Here is a 16,146-nt window from a genome sequence, read left to right as displayed (position 1 = left end):
TAATATGAGTTGTCAGAGTGTACATATGAAAAGAATATCTGTGTGGTCATTGTTATGGCAACATAGTAACTTATGTAGTTTCTAATCTGTGTCGTGTCCCTTTTTATATTTCCAATAAAGTGAACACAAAATAACAATAAAACTCAACAAAGCATTAATGTGCTGCATAAAAATAAATAAAAAATAAATGTGGCACTAATTGTCTATGGTTACCTGTTCAGGGTATTAGAAACAGGACATTCCTTCTTAACTGCTCTGTGGGGGTTAATGACATATTGGATCTACTATTTACAGTCAGAAGTAAGCCAGAGCAGCTATACAGCAAGCTTTTCTTTGAGGCAGCAACTACACAACTGGAGGCACAATATTCTCTGCCTGGTGTGTTCGTAGAGTTTCTGCCTGTATTCACACAATCATTGCTCGCCAAAGCTTCTCACAATAGTGTTGGAAAACTTCCATTTGATAGATAATGGTTCCTCTCAAGAAAGTATTTCAAATGCGATCCTTTTCGACATTACAATAAGTAGTATATTGCCCACAAATAAAAACATTAATATAGCTCCTTTCTGGATACCTTTTCAGTTTTTGTTCTTTGTTCCTTCTCCAGCATCAACACAGCAGCCTATCACTACATATCGTCCAGAATTACATCAGTCACAGGTCTTGGAGAATAGACGTCCACTCTAGTTTTATATAGTATTTGTACAATCTCAACTAGATTTTAGGTGCACAATGTATGAATCTGGGAAAATTTCATATCCCAAGACAGTTTTATGTTTTCTACCATGAGGGAGGATTAGGCAAGTCAGTAGTGCAATAAAGAACTCCTGTACTGCTTATGGTACACCGGGCATACATATCCTTCACTGTCACGAGCACCATATCAAAGTTGAAGTTGACTGATTTACAGGAATATTGGTACTAGCAGATACGTTTTTAACTCATGTTACAGACGGCTCTTAGCAGGCCTATTCTCTTGGCTGCTGCATGGTTTTCCCTTATTGTGTCCTCAATAACTGTGTACCAAATGAATTGACTGTTAGGTGAAGAGCTACTTGCAATCTTGATGGCATTGGGACAGACAGGATGCATTGTACTGAAAAATACTTCATCCCCCCAATTTCTTGGGTGCCCTTAAGCACTACATGTGTGTACCAAACAGATCAACAGGTGCATACTATCCAGAATGCCCTTCTCTGCTTATGAAGGCCTGGAAAAGTGGTGTCATTTTGTTGGGTACCAGAGCAGACAGGTAAATAGATGTGGCAGCCAAGGAAGCATGTATTTAATGTCCCACGGCTCATTGTGTTGCCTGTCTCCTGACTTGCTGTTGCGGTAGTACACAGTCATGTGTCAGTGGCCATAGGAGTGGCTGAAAATGGTGGACAGGAAGCTGCAGCTGGTGAAGTCAACTTTTCAGCCATGTAATGCCTCAGTTTTGTAATGCAGATAAGTCTTCCTTACATGTTTATAAATAGGGTATCACCCGATGATGTGTAGCTTCCAACTCTCAAAGGAATAACCTCAAATGTGCAGTACTTTCTGTGTCTGGATTTCATTATGCAACATTTTAACTGACTGTATTTTACCAAGACAAAATGGTAGGAGTTTCTTTACCAACTGATTTCACCACACAAAGAGACAAATCGTGATAAGACTTGATATTGGCTGAGGAATATGGTGCAGGGATTAAGTAACAGGAATCACTTTCAGGAGCAGTATGACTTGGGTGCCCATCCACGCAGACAAATTTAAATTTTCAATAGCTTCTCTAAATCTTTTAAGGCAATTGGTGGAATGGCTACTGTGATAGAAAATACAGCAGACATGGGGAATGGGGAAAGAACTGTTTAATATGTTTCCTAATTTGTGAGTATATTGCAAAGTGGGAATCAGGTCCTTTTTTTTAAAGAAATTGACCAGCCAGATACACTTACGTGACTAGTTACTGTAGCCATTCTTTATTGTTCTGTATGGTATGGAAAGTTATGCCAGAATTTATATAATTTGGGAGTGAAGGTAACTACTCAGTAAATAGTAAATGTGTAGAGTTGTCAACAGGCATGTAAATAACACTGAAAACCTTGCAAGCTTTTGGGCAAACCCTGTTTCAAAAAATTTGTGTCCCCCCCCCCCCCCCCCAATACACACACAATCTGTGCACTACATTATGCTACCTGAATGCACAATGCCATTGTGTATTTAGCCAGCAAAATGTGGCTGTACAAGTTGTGTGTGTGTGTGTGTGTGTGTGTTATCACTTTAAGCAGAAAGACAGTGATGGTCTTGCATTTCGTACACACTTGTCACTGGGAGGTGATGTTTCTAGAGCTACATAGCTGTCAATCCAAAACTTGCTCTTGGTTCACTGACTGTCTCATTACTAGCCTCAAGGCACATTTGAGATTTTGCATTAGCTAAGGCAGTATAATTCCTATATATATTTCATTTACTCTCCTTTGTGCTTTCCACACCAGATTCTTAAATGTGTTGAATTCTGCTTTCACACACCTGAAGAATGTGGATACCTTGTAAAGTGAGCTTTCTGTGCTTCCCTGCTAGATGCCATAATTCTCACAGAATTAATTTGCACATTGTTCAGGTCTATTCTCATGAAATATGGAGTGAGTTCAGTAGACATTCTCTTCGTAACATTTGCCTATTAGTTATCTGGCAAACATTGTTCATATGCAAAATTCTGTACTGTTCAAGTCCTGCTCATTCTGGATATAAAAGTCCACCTCTATTGCCACCAAAGATGATTTACAATTGTGACAAAATACTGTTTTTATTATGACTTTATAAAGCAGAATCCTTTTTTTTAACTTTTTTCTTTTCAACTGTAGCAGCAGTAAGCCCCATCTTACTGATGGATCTTGTTGCATTAAAATTTTCCCCTTCCATGCAACCACAGTAATCTTGTCCATTTTTTGCTATACTCACATTTTTCACACTACTTTTAAGTTGTGTGCTGTTGTTATACATTGATGTTGTAGGAAAGTAAGTGTGTGCGTGAAGTTATCTGTTATGAGGCATTTTCTGAAAGTACTTGTACTGTGATCCTGATGGCCTGTAGCTCTTTTTTTTTTAGTGATGAATGGGATCCCCTGAAGGCAGCAAGCATCGCAGGACACAGTAGTATGTAAACTCGCATTGTAGTGCCCAGTTGGGTGAAATGTGTCGATGGCTGCCTACTCGCGGAAAGAAATTTTTTCATGAATCAAAATGGTTTATGCTGAAGGTGTTATGAACAGAACGAATGTGTTTAAGTGGTATAGGGAGTTTAGTATAGGCAGAACAAATGTTCATTACAAACAGTTTAGTGGAAGACCTCCATGTTGACAGTTGTGTCGGTCCAAAAAACTATTCATGAAGACCACCAATTGACAGTGGATAATTTCTGTGATGTTTCCACTTCTGTGTTGTACAAGACATCTGTGTGCAAGATGGGCCCCAAACCAGCTGACGGGAGAAGCACAAGAATAATTGGGCCAGTAGTGCCTGCTAGTTTCTTGAGCGATTTGAATTGGAAAGGGAGGATCTTCTGATTTATATTGTGACGAGACAAAATATGGGTGTCTCATTACACACCTGAGACCAAAAGACAGTCTTCACAGTGACATCACACCAATTCCTTGTCTGTAAAAAAATTCAAAACTACAATTTCAGGCATAAAAATCATGACCTCAGTGTTTTGGGATCGATAGGGCAGCATATGATCAAATTTTTGCCTCATTGGAGACCATCAATGTGTAACAATATTGTGGGACTCTGAAAAAACTCAAATGGAGCATTAATAACCAAAGAAGTGGAATTCTGATGAGAGGAGCCAGGCTTCAAGTCGTGTCAAGTGGTAATATATCTACGATGATGTCAGGAAGAATTCTGCTAACAACTGGTAAAATTTTTGTTTATTAAAACACCAGTGGTTTCGCGGTCTAAAGCCGCATCATAAGGTGCAATCTACATGGTAAAAAGCAAAGTACATTGTAACCACATTTTGTGGATATTACAATAAATAAAGGATTGTCTAAAATTTACTCACAACATCAAAAAATCATAGGCATACCCATCACTCCTAGTCAGAATTTACTATTCAGTGAATATTCTCAATGCTATGGGGAGTGATAGGTAATGAATACGAGCTTCACTCTTTTAAGACAAATTGTGTTGCTACTAACATGATTAGTCGTGGCACTGTGTAAATTACTATGTGGAATGTATCACGTGACAGTCTCTTACTAGTTTGACGGCAGGGCAACCCAGTGTTTAGCTAAGTAAAAGTGGCCCGCATGAACGACAAAGAGAGACTAGCTGGATGGCGGAAGGGAAGTTATCCATGTGGACAGTGTGACATCATATACTCATAACTAGGAGTGCTGGAGTGCTTTACAAGCGAGAATAATACAGAATTTTATTACGACCTAATACCCAATCATATAAACAATCAAAATTAGCCAGAATGCTATGGTACTGTAATTCTAACTGGCTATTCAATGTGAACTGTGCATTTTCTGCCCTCTGGTCTCTGTAACCACAAGTTTCATCTATCAGCAATTTGTCCTGATGAATAGAGCACATCTTTGTTACCTTTTGCTCGTCATAGTATTGACAATATCCACAGCTTGAATAGTAAATTTTGACTACTAGCGATGGGTATGCCTGTGATATTTTAATGTTGTAAGTATATTTTAGACATTCCTTTATTAACTAATGTGGTGACACTTTACTTTGCTTTTTACCATGTAGGTTGCACCTGATCTACATCTACATAGATACTCTGTAAGGGACCATACAATGCATGATGGGGAATACCCTGTACAACTACTTGTCATTTCCTTTCCTGTTGGGCGGCAGTAGAATCATTTGGCAGTCAGCTTCACTTGTTTGTTGTCTAAATTTGCTCAATAGTATTTCTTGAAAATAATGCCACCTTCCCTCCACGGATTCCCAATCAAGTTCCCAATGTTCGAAAACTGAAGTCAACAATTTGCCTTCCCCAGCACAGTTCTCACATGCGTATTGGGCACTGCCTTTTTAGCCATTGTCATTTGCCCACCACGTTGTACGCATTGTGCCCAAATTGTAATTGTCCGCCACTATCTGCTGGATTGCCCTTTTCTTACCAATTTACGTTTCCATCTTGGGTTTGCCATCTGATTTATCAGCCATTTTAGTGAATGACATGTGGGCTGTCACCTGTGTTTTACTTTTTATCTGCCAAAGCAATATGGTGAAGGCCATTTAATTTTTAGTTTCGGATCTCCATATTTTTTTATTTTTTTAAAGCCCTTTTTCCACGTGCCATGTTTAGATGTCTCCTATTCTGTCCATTGGGACTGACATATAGTTGTTTGTTCCCTTGTCTCTGAGTTTGTGTTCTACAGTTTTGACTTGGGCACGTGTGACCCCAGTTGTTTTTTGCGCCCTAAAACAAAACAAAACAAACAGTTCTCACATGTTCATTCCATTTCAAATTGCTTTGCAATGTGACACCTAGATACTTAAATGACTCGGCCGTGTCAAGTAGGACACTAGTATTACTGTAGCCGAACATTATAGGTTTCATGAAATGCGATTGTTGATTCTGATTGTTCCATTGTTGTTGCGTATGGTTTCTGGCAGGATGAGAAAACACCTTGAAACTATTCATAAATGTGATCACTGTTGTCTGTGATGTGTTCTTTTTTAAATATAGGCTGCTTGACTCAGTGATTCTGTATGCTTTATCTAAGATATTCATCTTAGGCCCAAACCACTGACAGGTGGAATTTGCTGTGAGTGTTTTATACACCTTGGGTTGGAGTAGCTGGTGCACACTTAAGATGGCCATGTTTTAATTGTTCGTTTCGGTTTTTTACAGTGATGTTGATAATGTCTTATCTACTACTGAATTTTTTGTGCTGTTCCTTCAGAAAAAAAGATGAAAAGCCAAAAGGCTTTTTTTCTAAATTATGCAACATAGGAACACAAGTTCAAGCAAACACAACTCATTCACACATCATCACTGTGCCTAGCTGCCGAGGCCAGATTGTGAGCAGCAGCACATGATGGGAGAAGCAGTCTGGATGGTGGGTGTAAGGAGGTGGCTGGGGGGTGGAGGGGGGGGGGGGGGGGCAGGCACGGTAGAAATAGCAAGGTAGGGCTGGGGTACAGTAATGTACTGCTTGTAGGAGCATACAGAGATGAGGTGGGGAGAGGGTAAGGTAGCTAGATGCAGTCGGAAGGATAAATGGAGGGGCAAGGGGGGGGGGGGGGGCAACGGAAAAGGGAAGAAGTAAAGAGACTATGAGATGAGTACTTGGCAGAATATAGGGCTGTGAAGTATAATGCTGGAGTAGGAACAGAGAAGGCGATAGGTGGGTGAGGGACAGTGACTAACGAAGGTTGAGGCCAGGAGGGTTATGGGAACATAGGATATATTGCAGGGAGAGTTCCCACTTGCACAAATGAGAAAAGCTGGTGTTGGCAGGAAGGATCCAAATGGCACAGACTTTGAACTGAAGGGTGTCATGTTTGGCTGCATGCTCAGCAACAGGGTGGTCCACTTGTTTCTTGACCACAGTTTGTCGGTGGCCATTTGTGGGGACAGACAGCTTATTGGTTGTCATGCCCACATAGAACACAGCACAGTGGTTGCAGCTTAGCTTTTAGGTTGCATTCTCTGCCAGGGTTTCAACTACCTCTCACCATGCCTGGAAATGACGAATGTCCTACGCAATATCCTTCCCACCCCTCCCACCACGTTATTCCACCGCCCACTGAACCTACATAACATCCTTGCAAATACCTACCCAACCCCTGCTCCCAACCCCATGGCTCATAGTTCATATTTCTGTAATAGACCTAAAAGTAAGACATGTCCCATACACCCTCCCACCACCACCTACTCCAGTCCAGTCACAAGAAGCACTTATCCCATCAAAGGTAGGGCTACCTGTGAATACAGGCATGTGATACACAAGGTAAGCTGCAACCTCTGAACTGTATTTTATGAGGGCATGACAACGAAGAAGCTGTCTGTCCGCTTGAATGGCCATCGACAAACCGTTGTCGAAAAACAGCTAGACCACTTAGTTGCTTAAAACGCTGCCCAACAGAATGTTTTTTTCATTTCAATGACTGCTTCACAGCCTGTACTGTCTGGATCCTTCCTACCGACACCAGCTTTTCTGAACTGCGCAAGTGGGGATCTCCCCCTGCAAAGTATCCTACGTTCCCCTAAACCTTATGGCCTCAAATTTCATTAGTCATTTTCCTTCACCCACCTATCCCCTTCGCTGTTTCCACTCCAGCACTACACTACACAGCCCTCTACTCAACAAACACACCCATAATCTTTTTACTTCTCTCCCTTTCCGCCGCACCTGCCCCCTTACATCTAACCTCCCACCCAGCTGCCCTATCGTCTTCCCACCTCATCCCTGTATGCTCCCACAAGCAGCACTCTATCATCCCCCATCCCCGCCTCGCTATCCCTCCCCCTGCAGACTCCAGCCTCCTCCTTACCCCTGCGACCCAGATTGCTTCTTCCATCATCTGCTGTTGCTCGCACTCTGGCCACAGGAGCCAGAGACCGTGGAACAGGCAGACACAGTGGTCGTGTGTGTGTGTGTGTGTGTGTGTGTGTGTGTGTGTGTGTGGGGCGCGCGCGCGCACACGTTGCATTTGCACGAGTGTGTATCTGTGTTGTCTAATTTAGAAACGGTCTTTTGCCTGAAAGCTTACTTGTTTATCAGTCTTTTTGTTGTGCCTGTCTGTGACTCAACATCTCCACTGACAATCTGTTGTTGTTGTTGTTGTTGTTGTTGTTGTGGTCCTCAGTCCAGAGACTGGTTTGATGCAGATCTACATGCCACTCTATCCTGTGCAAGCTCCTTCATCTCCCAGTACCTACTGCAACCTACATCCTTCTGAATCTGCTTAGTGTATTCATCTCTTGGTCTCCCTCTACGATTTTTACCCTCCACTCTGCCCTCCAATACTAAATTGGTGATCCCTTGATGCCTCAGAACATGTCCTACCAACCGATCCCTTCTTCTGGTCAAGTTGTGCCACAAACTTCTCTTCTCCCCAATACTATTCAATACTTCCTCATTAATTATGTGATCTACCCATCTAATCTTCAGCATTCTTCTGTAGCACCACATTTCGAAAGCTTCTATTCTCTTCTTGTCCAAACTATTTACCGTCCATGTTTCACTTCCATACATGGCTACACTCCATACAAATACTTTCAGAAATGACTTCCTGACACTTAAATGTATACTCGATGTTAACAAATATTTCTTCTTCAAAAACGCTTTCCTTGCCGTTGCCAGTCTACATTTTATATCCTCTCTACTTCGACCATCACCAGTTATTTTGTTCCCCAAATAGCAAAACTCCTTTACTACTTTAAGTGTCTCATTTCCTAATCTAATTCCCTCGACATCACTCAACTTAATTTGACTACATTCCATTATCCTTGTTTTGCTTTTGTTGATGTTCATCTTATATCCTCCTTTCAAGACACTGTCCATTCCGTTCAACTGCTCTTCCAAGTCCTTTGCTGTCTCTGACAGAATTACGATGTCATCGGCGAACCTCAAAGTTTTTATTTCTTCTCCATGGATTTTAATACCTACTCCGAATTTTTCTTTTGTTTCCTTTACTGCTTGCTCAATATACAGATTGAATAACATCAGGGAGAGACTACAACCCTGTCTCACTCCCTTCCCAACCACTGCTTCATGTCCCTCGACCTTTATAACTGTCATCTGGTTTCTGTACAAATTGTAAATAGCCTTTCACTCCCTGTATTTTACCCCTGCCACCTTCAGAATTTGAAAGAGAGTATTTTAGTCAACATAGGTTTGCCCTTCCTTAATCTAGCTTCTAAGATAAGTCATAGGGTCAGTATTGCCTCACGTGTTCCAACATTTCTACGGAATCCAAACTGATCTTCCCCGAGGTTGGCTTCTACTAGTTTTTCCATTCGTCTGTAAAGAATTCGTGTTAGTATTTTGCAGCTGTGACTTATTAAACTGATAGTTCGGTAATTTTCACATCTGTCAACACCTGCTTTCTTTGGGATTGGGATTATTATATTCTTCTTGAAGTCTGAGGGTATTTCGCCTGTTTCATACATCTTGCTCACCAGATGGTAGAGTTTTGTCAGGACTGGCTCTCCCAAGGCCGTCAGTAGTTTCAATGGAATGTTGTCTACTCCTGGGGCCTTGTTTCGACTCAGGTCTTTCAGTGCTCTGTCAAACTCTTCACGCAGTATCGTATCTCCCATTTGATCTTCATCTACATCCTCTTTTCATTTCCATAATATTGTCCTCAAGTACATCGTCTTTGTATAGACCCTCTATATACTCCTTCCACCTTTCTGCCTTCCCATCTCTGCTTAGAATTGGGTTTCCATCTGAGCTGTTGATGTTCATACAAGTGGTTCTCTTATCTCCAAAGGTCTCTTTAATTTTCCTGTAGGCAGTATCTATCTTACCCCTAGTGAGATAAGCCTCTACATCCTTACATTTGTCCTCTAGCCATCCCTGCTTAGCCATTTTGCACTTCCTGTCGATCTCAATTTTGAGATGTTTGTATTCCTTTTTGCCTGCTTCATTTACTGCATTTTTATATTTTCTCCTTTCATCAATTAAATTCAATATTTCTTCTGTTACCCAAGGATTTCTACTAACCCTCTTCTTTTTACCTACTTGATCCTCTGCTGCCTTCACTACTTCATCCCTCAGAGCTCCCATTCTTCTTCTACTGTATTTATTTCCCCCATTCCTGTCAATTGCTCCCTTATGCTCTCCCTGAAACTCTGTACAACCTCTGGTTTAGTCAGTTTATCCAGGTCCCATCTCCTTAAATTCCCACCTTTTTTGCAGTTTCTTCAGTTTTAATCTACAGTTCATAACCAATAGATTGTGGTCAGAGTCCACATCTGCCCCTGGAAATGTCTTACAATTTAAAACCTGGTTCCTAAATCTCTGTCTTACCATTATATAATCTATCTGATACCTTCTACTATCTCCAGAATTCTTCCATGTATACAACCTTCTTTTATGATTCTTGAACCAAGTGTTAGCTACGATCAAGTTATGCTCTGTGCAAAATTCTATCAGACGGCTTCCTCTTTCATTTCTTACCGCCAATCCATATTCACCTACTATGTTTCCTTCTCTCCCTTCTCCCACTCTCGAATTCCAGTCACCCATGACTATTAAATTTTCGTCTCCCTTCACTACCTGAATAATTTCTTTTATCTCATCATACATTACATAAATTTCTTCATCATCTGCAGAGCTAGTTGGCATATAAATTTGTACTACTGTAGTAGGTGTGTGCTTCGTGTCTATCTTGGCCACAATAATGCGTTCACTATGCTGCTTGTAGTAGCTTACCTGCACTCCTATTTTTTTATTCATTATTAAACCTACTGCTGCATTACCCCTATTTGATTTTGTATTTATAACCCTGTATTCACCTGACCAAAAATCTTGTTCCTCCTGCCACCGAACTTCACTAATTCCCACTATATCTAACTTCAACCTATCCATTTCCCTTTTTAAATTTTCTAACCTACCTGCCCGATTAAGGGATCTGACAGTCTACGCTCCGATCCGTAGAACGGCAGTTTTCATTCTCCTGATAACGACGTTCTCCTGAGTAATCCCTGCCCGGAGATCCGAATGGGGGATTATTTTACCTGCGGAATATTTTACTCAAGAGGACGTCATCATCATTTGACCATACAGTAAAGCTGCATGCCCTCGAGAAAAATTACGGCTCTAGTTTCCCCTTGCTTTCAGTCATTCGCAGTACCAGCACAGCAATGCCATTTTGTTTAGCGTTACAAGGCCAGATCAGTCAATCATCCAGACTATTGCCCCTGCAACTACTGAAAAGGTTGCTGCCCCTCTTCAGGAACGACACGTTTGTCTGGCCTCTCAACAGATACCCCTCCGTTGTGGTTGCACCTATGGTACAGCCATCTTTATTGCTAAGGCACGCAAGCCTTCCCCACCAACGGCAAGGTCTGTGGTTCATCTTGTGTTTGAATATTATGAATTACCTCGAAAGGAATGGTCTGTTGGCACAGACAGTATAGATTCAGAAAATATCGTTCTTGTGCAACACATCTAGCTCTTTATTTGCACAAAATAAGAAGAACCATGGACCTTGCCGTTGGTGGAGAGGCTTGCGTGCCTCAGCGATACAGATAGCCGTACCGCAGCTGCAACCACAACGGAGGCGTATCTGTTGAGAGGCCAGATAAACGTGTGGTTCCTGAAGAGGGGCAGCAGTCTTTTCAGTAGTTGCAGGGGCAACTGTCTGGATGATTGAGTGTCAGGAAGTCGTTTCTGAAAGTAGTTGTATGGAGTGTTGTCATGTATGGAAGTGAAGCATGGACGATAAATAGTTTGGACAAGAAGAGAATAGAAGCTTTCGAAATGTGGTGCTACAGAAGAATGCTGAAGATTAGATGGGTAGATCACATAACTAATGAGGTGGTATTGAATAGGATTGGGGAGAAGAGAAGTTGGTGGCACAACTTGACTAGAAGAAGGGATCAGTTGGTAGGACATATTCTGAGGGATCAAGGGATCACAAATTTAGTATTGGAGGGCAACATGGAGGGTAAAAATCGTAGAGGGAGACCAAGAGATGAATACACTAAACAGATTCAGAAGGATGTAGGTTGTAGTAGGTACTGGGAGATGAAGCAGCTTGCACAGGATAGAGTAGCATGGAGAGCTGCATCAAACCAGTCTCAGGACTGAAGACAACAACAACAACAACAATAATAATGAGTGCAATTGACAGGGGATCTCAAATTGATTACATATTTCTAGATTTACAGAAGGCTTTTGACAGTGTTTCCCAGAAGAGACTTCTGGTCAGAATGTATTTCTGTCATTTCATCTGTGTGACTGTATTTGTGGTTTCCTGTTTGAAAAGTCACAGTACGAAAATTGAGTGACACGTCTCTGGTATTCCCCAAAGAAGTGTTACACGCCCTCTGCTGTTCATAATCTTCATAAACAGTGTAGGAGACAATGTGAACAGCCTGTTTAAATTGTTTACAGATGATGCTGTCTCCAGAAGATCAAAATCAATTGCAAAATGACTGAGACACGATATGTTTGTGGTGCAAAAAGTGACAATTGTGTCTGCATAAAGAAATGTGGGAGGTCATGCCAGTGAGTAAGAAAAGAAATCCGCTAAATTTTGGCTGCACGATAAATCACACAAATCTAAATTCTCTCAATTCAGCTGAATAGGTAGGAATTATGATTACAAACAAATTGGAATGAAGAGACTGTGTGCACTGAACTTGACCATCTTCTACTAAAGTAATCCTGTGCAGCATGTGATCACTGACATCGAAAAAGTCTAAAGAAGGCCAGCTTGTTTTGTATTATCACAAAATAGGGGAGAGAGTGTCATGGGTATGATACGCGAGTTGAAGTGGAAATCATTAAAACAAAGGCAAAGGCATTTTTTGCTGTGGTGAGATGTTTTGTTGAACTTTCAGGCACCAAGTTTTTTCTCTGAATATAAAAATATTCTGTTGACACCCAATGACATAGGGAGATATTACCATTGTAATAAAATAAGAAGTGTGAATTGCAGAGTAGTGATGTAGATGTAATTACTTATGGATAACATTGGTCTGGACTTCTGGATTTGCTGTTTTATGAAAGTCTGTGGTTACGTAGTTCCACCTCACAGAACAATAATTGCTTTGGCTGACAGCTTCTATTCTGCTAATGCCTCACTCATGCCCTTATGTCCTGTTACTGAGATACATCATCATTTTTTCTCCCAGTGAAAGTGAGCACTGTGGTTGTCACTCTTTAAAAATGTGCAGTCTGTAATTACTGATTATAAACTTAGATTCATAATGTTTTCTAAAATAAATATCTGCATTCAAGGAGATACCAGTTATATGTATTTTACATAAGATTTAATTGGAATAATTTGTTTCTTTAGGTTTTGAGTATTACTGTTGCGCGGAAAGACGATGGTATGTCACTTGCTCCACAAGCTCATGTTGCATGGTATGGATCATCTACCTCATCTTTAATGCCTTGTGATCAGCTTAGTCCATTCTTAGAAACATTCAAGGTATGTATGCTACTTTGTACATGTAGTTATTTTTCAGTAAGAAGGTAGATAAGAATTCGGTTTATTTATGTGTGTGTGTGTGTTTTTTTCCCTCCTACATCTAGACACGGTACAATAAGAAAAAACGTGGTCCTTACAAGGAAGCAATTAGACAAGCAACATGTGAAGCGAGAAGAGAAGAACAACCAATGTTAGCAGTAACGTCGTCTCCTCGAGAAGTTAATGTTGTCTCATAGTCATTTTAAGATAAATGTCCTTGGTAATGTTACCTGTGATTGTACTTTGTATTTGCCTTTGACTAAGATTTGCAGGGGTTTATTGTATTTAAATGTAAATAATTTCATATTTATTTTGGAAATTTACCCTGTGAGTAACACCAGTATGAACACTTCTCAGTTCTTAGTCATCACATTAAATGTGAACATTTGCTTTGTTGTAAGAAAGATATTCATGTATAATTTGTATGTACATATAAAAATCTATTCTGTACATACATTTAAGAAAAATATGACACATAAAAGATGCATGTTGCCGATATGAATACATATAAATGTAATTAGAACAGTACATTTGAAAGTTACTGTTCTTACTATATTACTTATTTTTACAGACTTTTTTTTGTAAAAAAAGTGATTTGCATATATGGCAAAATAAGGAATTCTAAGAGCAATTATTAATAAAATGTTAACTATTTTATATCAATATAGCACAAATTTCACACCAAACAAGCAATTTACAGATGCCATTATAAATGAATATAGTGCCTATCTTTGCAAGATATTTGCTTTGTTGTCTACAGAAACAGATAAACATTTATAAAACTGACTGAATATATAGTGTAGAGTGGCTGTGTGTAACCACTGCCATGTGGATAGAAGTAAATAACATGGAATACTTAACTGAAAGATAGGTTTTTATTCTGATATTGAAACAATTGAAATTACATTCCACATAGTTAAGTGTCATTTTTTGTGATATTCCACACTTAAAAGTCAGTGCAATAATATAAAGCATTTGTGATATTTTCATAATTTCAACTTTTGTACCAAAATAATCTTTGTAATATGTAATGTACATCATGTCTTTTGAAATAAGCAATTTGTTGTTTTTTGTTTTGCCATGTTTAAAAAATTGATGAATACATGTCAGCCATTGTATCCCTGATGCTACAGTGGGAACATGAATGACAATGATCTGTTCTTCCAGAATCCCATGCATTTATGAGTATGCACTGTAATTACTTTCATTGAGGGCACAGAAGTTAAATGGACCACCAAAAGTGTTGCTTGTTTTAAAATGTTTAAGTTTCCGTAGATATTTCTCAAAACTAATATCAACAGCTATGTTGGAAATTATATGCCCATCTTTTGTTAAAAATAGATCTGGTTTTAATTGTAAGGGTTTGAAGGAACAGCAGTAATTCAAACTTTTGAGATATTTACTCTGGAGCTGTAGTGCAGGAAGCATTAAACAATCACATGTCAATTGGAGCAGTTTCAATGGATTTTATTTTTTTTATTTTTTGTGCAAAGGAATTATGCAATCATTTCTTAAGCTATGGTTCATCATTATGCACAGATTGACCTTTGCCTACAAGTTACTGTACTGTTATACTCTTTAACAAGTTGTGAAATATATTTTAAACACTGGAAACTCCAGCTTGGAATTTCAAGAATGTAAGGAAAAGACAGATTGCTACTTCCTGCAAACATGACATGTTAAGTTCCAGACAGGCACACCTAAAAGATACTTACACATTACCATATTTTATGGACTATAAGACACACTTTAATTTTTAAGCAATTTTTAAATAGCTTTTTGACCATTTTTCGTAGTAGATTGCAAAGACAGGCTTAAAGAAATTCTTAGTTTATAAAACTAAACTGACCTTTAAAAGCTCTGAAAATCGTCACCTGATCGTTCTTCTTCTTCCTCTTCATCATCGTCATTGTTCTCTTCATGTATAAGATGGTCTTCACTGCCACCAAGAGCATTGTTGATGCTGCATTTCTTGAAAGATTTAACAATAATGACTTCTCTCACTGTAGACCTTGATTGTTTTATACACTAACACACTTATTTGATTGTAGGTCATGTTAAAGCTCCCTTCGGCGTGAATTCTTGTTGAGTTTCATCCATCGTCCGTTTGTTCCATTCTTTTCTCACATACACTTTAAATGGTTTATTTATAGAGACGTTAAGAGGTTGCAGTTGTGAAGTAAGTCCTCCTGGAATAACAGCAAGCTCTATATTTCCCTGTCTCAATTTCTTTCTCTTTCACAGAATACTTCAAATGACTGCTAAACTAATATAGCAAAGAAGAGAACTCTTTCCATACAGCTCCTTTCCTTCTCTCTCACACACTCTTAATCCATAATTTCATACCAGCCTTGTCCACCCAACCCTTGTCTTGTATGCGAACAATACCTGGAAAAGGACATCAGTGTAGTGCATTTTTTCAATTCCACTTTTTTACATAGTTACAGTTTTAGCACCTTTCATGGCAACAATTCTGTTACTTGGCACTTGAAAAGTTAGGGGGGGTTCCATCCTTTTTTGCCATTTGGCTTAGTTCCACACTGATTTTCTTTCAGTGTTGAATAATAAAGTGATGGAGAGAGAATATTTTCTCTCCATACTCTTGTGACACTTTCTGAGATATTTTGGTTTTAGCTCATATGCTAAGTCCATTCCGCTTCATAAACCCGTAGCCCAACCAACTCCATCCTTAATATCTGTTAAGTTCCACTGTAGCGCTAGCTTATGAGTGTGTATTTGAATCGTTTTTGTATTAATTCCAGTGCCCCATTTTGCATTAAGTCCTCTATTTGCACACTTAGCAGAAAGAATGGGAATGTCGAAGTACACACAGCGATTTTCACTTTTGTTGATGTTTTCCTATTTTTCCATTAGAAATTATGAATTTCATATTCATTTACATTCTGACCACACACATTTAAGTTTATATTATGACTATGACATTAGACATGTGGCTAAGTTTAGTATATAATTGCAGTCTGT

The 16,146-nt window shown here is 39.5% G+C and overlaps 1 protein-coding gene across 1 annotated transcript in view; it reads left to right on the top strand.

Annotated features, from left to right (window-relative positions):
* The window catches only part of LOC124794926 (PWWP domain-containing protein 2B-like), a 210,552-nt gene extending 195,937 nt beyond the window's left edge, over positions 1-14,615 (top strand). The window contains exons 5-6 of the mRNA XM_047258634.1: positions 12,991-13,125; positions 13,230-14,615. Coding sequence (XP_047114590.1) covers positions 12,991-13,125; positions 13,230-13,361 — 267 coding nt within the window. The 3' untranslated portion in view covers positions 13,362-14,615. The remainder of the gene's footprint in view (positions 1-12,990; positions 13,126-13,229) is intronic.
* Positions 14,616-16,146: the final 1,531 nt, after the last annotated feature.

This window comes from Schistocerca piceifrons, chromosome 4, assembly GCF_021461385.2.
Source record: "Schistocerca piceifrons isolate TAMUIC-IGC-003096 chromosome 4, iqSchPice1.1, whole genome shotgun sequence".
NCBI lineage: Eukaryota > Metazoa > Arthropoda > Insecta > Orthoptera > Acrididae > Schistocerca > Schistocerca piceifrons.
This window is presented reverse-complemented; position numbering and strand designations above follow the sequence as displayed.